The sequence below is a fragment of the Tenrec ecaudatus genome, chromosome 12, assembly GCF_050624435.1.
Source record: "Tenrec ecaudatus isolate mTenEca1 chromosome 12, mTenEca1.hap1, whole genome shotgun sequence".
NCBI lineage: Eukaryota > Metazoa > Chordata > Mammalia > Afrosoricida > Tenrecidae > Tenrec > Tenrec ecaudatus.
The window spans coordinates 125,826,501-125,836,314 of NC_134541.1; the positions used below are offsets into that span (position 1 = coordinate 125,826,501).

At 55.4% G+C, this 9,814-nt stretch overlaps 1 protein-coding gene across 2 annotated transcripts; it reads left to right on the forward strand.

Annotated features, from left to right (window-relative positions):
* Window positions 1-4,252: 4,252 nt before the first annotated feature.
* On the forward strand, window positions 4,253-9,776 carry CTF1 (cardiotrophin 1). Of its 2 annotated transcripts, none has more exons than XM_075564786.1 (3): window positions 4,253-4,354; window positions 5,887-6,005; window positions 8,723-9,776. In XM_075564786.1, the coding sequence occupies exons 1-3, from the start codon at window positions 4,330-4,332 to the stop codon at window positions 9,173-9,175; spliced, it is 597 nt and encodes a 198-aa protein (XP_075420901.1). In that variant the 5' UTR covers window positions 4,253-4,329; the 3' UTR covers window positions 9,176-9,776. The 2 variants fall into 2 exon arrangements, with proteins under 2 accessions (XP_075420901.1, XP_075420902.1); XM_075564787.1 differs by having other exon boundaries at window positions 4,268-4,354; window positions 5,890-6,005.
* Window positions 9,777-9,814: the final 38 nt, after the last annotated feature.

Consider the following 9,814-nt stretch of genomic DNA (forward strand, 5'->3'; position numbering starts at 1 on the left):
GCGCGCGGGCGCCGAGTGTGTGTGTGTGAGTGAGTGTGTGTGTGTGTGTGTGTGTGTGTGTGTGTGTGTGTGTGTGTCCGCGGGTGGGGGCGCGAGGGCGGCTTCCAGCCCCCCCAGGCTTCACCCGTGCCCTCAACTGTCCACCGAGCGCCAGGGCCTGCCGGTGTGAGCCGGCCTCCCCCCCAAAAAACGACCCACGCGGAGGGGGCCGAGCCAGGGGCCCCAGGGAACCGAAACTCCGCGAGCGGCTGCACCCTCTCCCCGAACAAAAACATTCCATCTGGGATTACAGACGTCCGAAGGCAGTGTTTCCGGCAGTTTGGGCATCCAGGGTCTCAAATCCGTGTTCCTGTTCCTGGTGCTTTGCGCCTGGGGAAGAGGCAGGATGGGACCTGTGGGGTGGGAGGGGTGAGCTCTGCTGGGGAGAGCGCCTGGAGCAGCCACCGTGCACGGTCCTGATGGGAGGACGCGCACACGGTCTCCCCTGCAACTTCTCGCCAATACGCTTTTCGATTTTCTTGAAATTTCCTTATAATAAACGCCCTGCCCACACACGGAATCCAGGACCGATAAAAACCCCTCAGGAACACTCTTAGCAGTAGCCATACCCTAAGGGTAGGGACGAGGACGAAGGTGAGGGAAGAAAAGGGAGAATTGTTGAACCAACGAAGCATAACTCTCCTGCCCGCCCCCCCACCACACACCCACCCAGAGGGATCAACAACAGAAAAGTGGGTGAAGGGAGACAGCAGACGGTGTAAGATGTGAAAATAATAACAATTTATCATTTATCAAAGGATCACAAGGGCGGGAAGGTAGAAAGCGGAGCTAATAGCAAGGGCTCAAATGGAAAGAACATGTTGAAAATGACGGTGGCAGCATATGTACACATGGGCTTGATTCCACGGATGGATGGATTGTTAGAAGAGCTGTAAGAGCCCCCAATACAATGATTCTTTTCAAAAATGCAAATAAATAAATTCACCACCATTGGGTCCATTCTAACTCATAGCAACCCTGCACTTCTCTATGGGTATAGAAAGACCCATATTTCTCCCTCAGACCACAGCAGCTGGGGTTCAAATTGCTACCTTGTGGTTCCAGCCCAACCCGTAACTGCTCTGCCACCAAGGTTCCTTGCTTATTACCAGGAGCCCGGAAAATGAATTGCAGTCCATTCACTCTGTGCTCGGCCATGAGAATGACTGAGCCCCAACACCCAACATTCTGAATAAACCTCATGGAAACGCCTTGAATGCAAAGAGCCAGACACAGGATTCCACTTATGTGAAGTTCCCAAGTGATAAAATCCATGTGGTGGGGCCAGGCTGGCGGTCACCCTTCGGAGACACAGACCGGACTGGGAACGGCTCAGCAAGTGGTTTCTCCAAGCAGGAGCTGCTCTGTTGATGCTCTGTTGAATGGTCTCTTGGGGTACAGTAGGGGAGGCTGAGAGCAAATAGGGGGAGCTCAAAACAAGGAGTAGAAAAAAGACCGTGTTCTCAAATTGACTGTGGTGGTGATTGTACAACTCTTCTGAAGATGACTGGACTCTTAAGTTGCCTGATGTGATTTCTATGCCAATAACATTGTTTTTAAAAGTTACTGTTTTTAATGAAAAGAAAATGACTGTGTCTTGGTTGAATTCTTCGAAGGCTGTGCTTGCTGGCAGATCTAGCCATATCTAAATGTGTGTTGTGTGTGTGTGTGTTGTTGTTATGCGAGTATGGAAACTGTTTCTTTTCTTTTTGTTAAATAATTTTATTGGGGCTCATACAACTCCTATCATAATCCATACATACATCCATTGTGTCAAGCACATTTGTACATCCGTTACCCTCATCATTCTCAAAACATTTGCTCTCCACGTAAGCCCCTGGCATCAGCTCCTCATTTTCCCTCCTCTTTCCCCCCTCCCCCTCCCTCATGAACCCTTGGTAATTTATAAATTATTATTATTTATATGTAGATCCTTGTAATCGGTTCCCTTTCCAGTGGTGACTGTTTGAAGGATGTGTCTGTATGTGCTGTCGTGCCGCCACATCCAGACACGGGAAGGTGTTGTTACTTGGTATTAGGTCCCATTGTGTCAGACTAAATCAGCCTCTAACAACCCATGGGTCCGCAGGCGCAGTCGTATGGCGATAATGTGTGAAGGTGATAGTAAAGTCATAGACGATAGGAGAGAGTAAAATAAAGATGACAGACACGTTTCATGGTAGCATGCTCACCTCCAGAAAGGCCATGATCCCAGCAGCCAGGTCCAGACAGAGAGAGTGAATATATTTCTAACCAAGGCTTATATACACTTAGGGGTACGCAAGCCCCCCTGATTACAGGTGACGACATCGTAACAGGAAGGGGCTGTCCAATAAGCAGACACACAATAGGAAGGGGAGGGACTAGGGGTACACATGTGACAAGAAGATGGACAAATGCTAGATTCAAGATGGCAGCCTAACTTTGGTCAGCCTTAAATTGGCTTGACCTTGTCTCTGAGCTCTCTTTCAGGGAAACAATCCAATATCCTTTATCAGTAGGGAGCGGGCCCCACCTATGGTGGGTGGGACAGACTATAGAGTCTAGATGGCTGAGACCCTCAGGGAGAAAACCTCTAAGCAGCTGAGTTCCCAGCATCCTAGGCTGGGCAGACAATAGGTGGAGCAACCTGGGGAAAAACCTTTCTGTATCCCACACCATTGAGTCAGTTCTGACTCATAGTGACCCTGTTTGATATCTCTCGTGGGAGAAATACCTCGGACCTTGGCTTCACCCCAGGAAGAATTCACTCCAAATCCTGGAGTGTGACCCAAGGGAGTTTTATGAAAGTTTCAGACACCCTCAGAGCCCTTCGCTACCACCCCCACCACACCCAGCACACACAGCCTGCCACAAAGGGACCCCAGAAGTCCAGCTCTGGTTCACGCCCTTTCAGCTCCACCTCTGGGAGGCGTGGTCACCAATCCTGGTCGACCCCATTGGCTGAATTGACTTCACCTGGCCCAGATGGGCCAATCCAGGTGTAACATCCACCTAGGTGTACCGCCCCTTCCTGTCTGGAAGCTTGAACCTCTGAGCATGCGCAATGGACACCCAAGTCCCCATGTGAGCCACCTAACAACCAATCCTCTGTACAACAGAACGAAAGGCTGCACAGGCCTGGTCCAGCCTCACAAGTGTTGTTCTGCTTGGACCCTTTGTTGTAGCCACTGTGTCCATCCATCTGGTCCAGGGTCTTCCTCTTTTTCGCTGACCCTATACCCAACATGACGCATCGCCAGGTGGTCACGAGAGCATGTCGGGAGCCAGAGTGATGGGGTGAAATTGCAGCTCTGCATACCTAGCTACATGGCCTTCCAGAACTCTCCTATTTCTCTAGACTTCTACTTCCTCTTCTACAGACTCTACATGATACATTGTGATATACATTTAGTTGATTCATGACTACATTTAGAGTTTATAGAGTAACCCTTCATATAGTGACCCCTCAGTACACTAGGGTGAATAGTGCTGGGTGCATCTGCTGTGCCCTCTGCCATGTAATCCCTTTATTCTGGCCTCTGTCTTCCTACTGTGAGCTCCTCAGGGGTTGACGAGACCCCGAGACCCCAATGGGTCATCTGTGTACTCCATGGTCCAGATCCCTCTGTGGGGATCATGCTGCGCAGGCCCTCCAGTGTCTAGGTGAGTGGGGCTGTGTGTGCGTGTGTGTCTCTCAAGTGTGCTCCCATGGGAGAGTGAGGGTGTGCAAGTGTGTATGTGTGCGTGTTTCCGCCAATGGGCCTGGTGGAGTGAGGCGAAGGAGGCCGCGTTTGAATGTCAGGTGACAATTTAGCGTGGTGACTGGGTGAAACACATCTAAGATAGAGGTGTGTGCCTGGGTAGGTGTGCACCTAAGCCCTAGAGACCGCCGCCCCCCCCCCCCTCACACACACACCTCCACAAAAAGAAGGGCCTGGACATCTGATCCGGTCAGCCTCCCTCTCTTATCTCCTGGTCCTATAGCCAGACCCTGCCCCAGGTCGGTGCCTGAGCCTCCTCTCCCCCCGCGGGAGGATCACAGGATTGCTTCCCACGCCCGGCTGCTTCAGTTCCAGGGCCCAGACAGTGCCAATAAGCTGCCTCCCCCTCTTCTTGGCCGACTGGACTAGGCCTCCTAGGTTGAGAGTTGAGCTCAGGGCCAAGGAATCTTGCCTGGGAGTCGGGGTGGGTGGGGGTGGGGGTCTGGGCCCTGATTGGCTGGGCCCGAGCCACGCCTCTACCCCTGTCCCCCCCATCCCCCCTTCTGAAGGGGGGAGTGGAGGGAACCGGGATCAGCCAAGGGCCAGCATGAGCCGGAGGGAGGGAAGTCTGGGTAAGGGGCTGATCCTGGGTCACTGAGGGGCGCAGGGGTCAGCAGGGGGCGAGCCAGGGTCAGGGTCGCCGCCACCTGGGGCCTGGGGGGGTGCGGCCTGGGCGCGGGAGCGTACCCCGGTGTCGGTTAACGAGCGAGCGCGGAGCCGGCTCCTGGGTGCACCGGCGGCCTGGGGCTGTACTTTCCAGGACTGGGGCTCGGCTGCCGCCCACCTGGTGGGAGTCCACCTGGGGGAGTCCTGGAGTCGGGGGGCAAGAGCCTAGACGCCTGGTGCCCCTCCGAGTCTTGGGGCATAATCAGAGCTTGGGGCCGGAAGGACGAGTAGAGTTGGGGAAAGAAAGCCTTTGGGTCACAGGAGACAGGGCGTGACAACTGGAGACGCGAGTCACCCCAGCCGAAGCCGCCGGTACCAGCCCCGGGAACCTCCGGCGGGAGGTGCGCTGCCCGGACTACATCCCCCAAGGTGCATGCGGAGGCGCAGTGCATCTCGGGAAATGTAGTCCTCCGGGAGGCCCCCGCCTGTGGCTTGGGTCCCTTAGGACTGGGGGCTGGTCCGTTCATGCCTCCACAAGGCTCATCTCAGTGCCTGGCATGAGAGAAAAAGGGGGAAAAAAGGAGGCATCAGAAAGCGAATGGGATTGAGGTCTCTGGATCTGAGAAATGAAGGAGCTGTTTCCTTATAGCGCACTGATAATTGCTATTGGTCTCCTTGGAAGGCCCTTTCCCGCTTTTTATTGAGGGAGCCACGATGGCCCTGTGGGTTACGCGTTGAACTGCTAACCGTCGACCGGTCGGAACCTACCAGCCCCTGAGAGAGAGAGAGAGAGAGAGAGAGAGAGAGAGAGAGAGAGAGAGAGAGAGAGAGAGAGACCAGTTCTACTCTGCCCTCTGCCCTCTTAGGGTCACTATGAGTCTGAATCTACTTGATGGCACTGAGTTTGTGCTTCGATGATGTTGAATTTCACCCAAGGTCACTGAAGTGCAGCAATAGATTTGCCAGCCTACCCTCTCAGGGATCCAGGCTGAGGCCCTGGTAGCCTTTAAGCGTTGAACTGCTAACCCCAGGGTCGGTGGTTCAAACTCACCAGGCACTCTGCAGGAGGGAAAAGGAGGCTATCTGGTTCCCATGCAGATTTACAGCCTCTGAAACCGTATGTAGAGTCAGTATGAGCCCGCATCGACTGGATGACCGTGGGTTTGGTTTGACTGGGGACCCTGAAAAGTGCTACCTTGGAGCAAATGGCTTTATGTTGAAGGAAGAAAGACATTTGAGAGGCAGGTGACTCTGGAGGCCACATCTGGGAGGCGATATTTGAATGTGGCCTTCATACCATTTCAATAGGTATTTGGGCACAGGGAACACATTCCAGGTAAAGCAGATGCTTGGGAAGGTCAAGGGCTTCCCGATGGACCCCGCCTGGCTTAAACATGGATACGTTCAGAGCAGAGCTGCCAGGTTCAGGAGAAGCCAGCCTCCAAGTGGCTAGGGAATGTGGGGTGGGCTACCCTTACTCCTCCCACTTTCCCACCAGAAGACCCTCAAGCTGACTCCTCAATCTCACTCATTCCCCCCCTGGAGGCCAAGATCCGCCAGACTCACAGCCTTGCCCGCCTCCTCACCAAATACGCTGAGCAGCTGCTCCAGGAATATGTGAGTAGGGGGAGAGGGGGGTTTGGGGGTGGGTCCCTGACACTTTGGGGGTCATGGGGAAGCACAGATCATAGGAGTCCTAGACCACCCATTTTCTCAACTCAGTTTCCCAGTTCTCTGCAGACGCCCCTGGCCACATGGCCAATTGGAGGAAGTTCCTATCTGGGTCCCACATGCCCCTCTGTCCTCCTCCCTGTGGACACCCTCTCTCCAGAGCTGTCTGAGAGAGTGCCCAGAACTCTGGGTGGAGAGTCCGAAAGGCCTGGGCTTTGAACGGGTTCCACCCAGTTCAATCATAGTCAACCAAGCAAAACTAGAACTGACCCAAATTTATCAAATGCGGGAGAACTGGAACAATAACCGGAAGTGCAGGGGGAAATGACACATCAACACCCTGCTAGAAACTGAATCTCCCCCCTAGAAAACAATGAGTCAGCATTGACTCGATGGTGCGTAGTTGAGAGTCTAAAAAACTGGTACACTGTACGTGTTGCCTTGACCAAAGGAGACAGAAACCACGCTGTGCGGCTCCTAGAGGGTACCCAACCCACCCCACTCTGAATGTGTGTCGCTCTCCACCAACAAACAAAACCAAACTCCGGGCCATCCTGTCACTGCTGACTCAACAGCAACCCTAAAGGACAGCGTGGAACTGGCCCTGTGGGTTTCTGAGACTGTACCTCTTTACAGGAGTAGACAGCCCCGTCTTTTCCCCCTGGGGCGGCTGGTGCTTTCAAGGTGCTGACCTTGTGGTTAGCAGCCCAACATGCGACCAGTGCTAACAACCCATTCTCCTGCATCCGGCTCCAGAGAGGGCTCACTCTGCCTCTTCTGAGTCTCCTATTCGAGAGAATTCACTCATCATTTACCCCGTTTATCACTCGATTTCACATACCCTTCCAAATGTGGGGTCTGGTCTGATATTGCATCATTAGTTAGAACAGAATGGAACTGGTCCCAAGCCCCGAGGCAGACTGAACCCTAGGCTCTATGCAAGTGGGCTTCAAAGAGCCCCTGGGGAAAAAGTTCTCTCCATAAGTGTGATCTCATCGCCTCAAGTCCATGGGCCTTGGTCTCCCCGAGCAAAGGAGGCCGTTGAGTTTTCAACCTGGGGCACAAATTCCATCTCAAGAGGGGGTTTTGACAGATGAGAGGGATGTACTGACATCTTTGGTTGGGCAGAAGGAAAGAGGTTCACCTAAAACTTCCCTGGTGGAGGGGGGAAAGTATGGCTGGGAGTCAGACAGAACGTGACCTACCACTTTGCTTGAGAATTGGGCAGTGAGGATCAGAGTCAACTGATCATGCAAAAGTTATGGCTAGTGATAACGAGAGAGGCGCTGGCCTTATAGTAAGCCCCGCCCCCAGTTTTGATGCCTTTTCCAGCCCTGTCACAAGCTCTCTTACCTGGTCAGCCCAGGGTCCTCATTTACAGCACCATCAATGCCACCAGCAGGCTCACCGGTCCCACTCCCTCTTGGGAAGATCCGGAGAAATCCCTTTAAAGCAGTGGTTCTCAACCTGTGAGTCGCGACCCCTGGGGAGGCCGATCGACCCTTTCACAAGGGTCGCCTGATACATCCTGTATATCGGACATTTACATGACAGTTCATCACAGGAGCAAAATGACAGTGATGAAGGAGCCACGGGAAATCATTTCATGGTTGGGGGGTCACCACCACATGAGGAGCTCTAGTAAAAGGTCGCGGCATGAGGAAGGTTGAGAATCGCTGGTTTAAAGCAACAAGCGCACTGCCTGACCCACAGACCGGAAGTTAGGAAACTGAAAAAACTAAAAAAACCCTCAATGCCAACTCACAGCGACCCTATAGGATGGGGTCCAACTGCCCCCGTGAGTTTCTTTCTTTCTTTTTTTTTTCTTTTTCCCTGTGAGTTTCTGAGACAAATTCTTTACCGGAGTGGAAAGCATCTTTCTCCCACGGGGCCCCGGTGGTGTCAACTGCCCACCTTGTAGTCAGCAGCCCAGCACGTTGCAAATCACCTTCACGTGTGTCTTTCAAGAGCCCCTTCCTTCCTCTGAGGGTTGGTCACTGAGCCACCCATGACTCCCGGTCGTGCTCTGGGGTAGGGAGGGGAGGGGAGAAGAATAAACCAGCCCCTGGTGATCTCATCCATCTCCATCGGGTTCTAAGGATCCCTCTGCCGGGAAGACAGGGCAGGGGCAGTTGCCCATCTTCCAGATAAGAGGACTGTGGCTCGGAGAAGGGAGATGGTTTTCATCCCTAAAGGACACCAAAGGGCACCGTTAGTTAAGTGATGAAGAGCCTCCACCAGATGGCCTGGAACATGAAGGGCAGGCTCTGGGGAGGGGGGCGCGTTTTGTTTCATCCTGGTCCCTATGAGCCTGTACCCCAGCAACAAGAGGTAGGGCTGCACCCTGGTCTGGAAAGCTCACGGCGGTGTATTGCATCTCCTGCGGGCCGGCCCGTTTTCAGCACCTGGCTTGCTCATCAAGTGCCCTCTGGATGGATACCCTGTCATCCGTTTGAACAGCGCATCGGGCACGCGCGTCCTAAAGCTGACCCTGGCCCTTATGGCTTCTTATCCCCTCAAACACAGCCGCCCCGAAGGAGGGGAGTGATGCTGAGGTCCCCCCCCTCCCCGCGGCCCCCCGAGGTCGGAGGGCTCCGTCAAGCGCAGGCGGAGCTCCGCCCGGGGCGCCCGCTGACCGGCCGGCGCGTGTCTCGTGTCCGCAGGTGCTGCACCAGGGAGAGCCCTTCGGGCGGCCGGGCTTCTCGCCGCCGCGGCTGCCGGTGGCCGGCCTGAGCGCCCCGGCGCCGGGCCACACGGGGCTGCCGCTGCCCGAGCGGCTACGGCTGGACGCGGCGGCACTGGACGCGCTGCCGCCGCTGCTGGACGCCGTGCGCCGCGGGCAGGCCGAGCTGAACCCGCGCGCGCCGCGCTTGCTGCGCCGCCTGGAAGACTCGGCGCGCCAGGCGCGCGCGCTCGGGGCCGCGCTGGAGGCCGTGCTGGCTGCGCTCGGGGGCCCGGAGCGCGCGCCCCGGCCCCACGCGCCCCCCGCGGCCGCCGCGCCCCACGGCGCCTTCCCGGCCAAGCTGCAGGGGCTGCGCGTGTGCGGCCTCTACCGCGAGTGGGTGAGCCGCACGGAGGGCGACCTGGCCCAGCTGGTGCCCGGGGGCCCGGCCTGAGCTCGGGGTGCGGGGCGCAGCGGGCTCGGGACCTGGGTTCCTCCCCTCTCCACGCCCGCATGCGTTGGCACAGGCTGGTTCTCATGTTCTGGGGGGGACTTACTGGTGTGCCACTTGCTCTGTGCCTGTCACTTTCTCCATCTTGGTCTCGCTGGGTCCACCCCTTTGCCCTCTCGTGGTGCCCCCCTGGCCCCGTGTCACTGTGTCTCAGCGTTATGGGGGGCTGGGGGAGGGACGCAAATTGCAAATCACTTTCCCTTGTACTTTTCATTTGGCTCTCTGTCGTGCCCCCCGCCAGGGCAGTGCCTGCTGGCCCTGTGGTGGCAGGGCTTCTGGGGACCAATTTCAGCCACTGTCTGTCCCCAGGCCCACCTTGCCTGCTGCTCCCACTCTTCCCATCCCATCCCGCCCCGCCCACTCCTCCCCTTTGAAGGTTCTGTCCCACCTTCACCACCTCCCTCTGCCCCATCCCTGTACCCTCCCCCCTCATCTCACCCTGAGGTGGAGAGAAAAGTCTCACCTGAAAAACAGGGTTTTATTTCTGAGAATAAATTAATTTTTGTAAAATGTTTCAAAATAAAAATTTAAAAAGAAAACCAAAGTTACCTGTACATACAGTTGTTGAAAATGGGGGAACAG

Bases quoted from the DNA above. Each gene is read 5' to 3' on its own strand.
- CTF1 (XM_075564786.1), top strand. From the start codon at position 4,330: ATGAGCCGGAGGGAGGGAAGTCTGG. The intron at 4,355-5,886 runs GTAAGGGGCTGA...CTTTCCCACCAG, and splicing joins CCGGAGGGAGGGAAGTCTGG to AAGACCCTCAAGCTGACTCC. The intron at 6,006-8,722 runs GTGAGTAGGGGG...TCGTGTCCGCAG, and splicing joins AGCAGCTGCTCCAGGAATAT to GTGCTGCACCAGGGAGAGCC.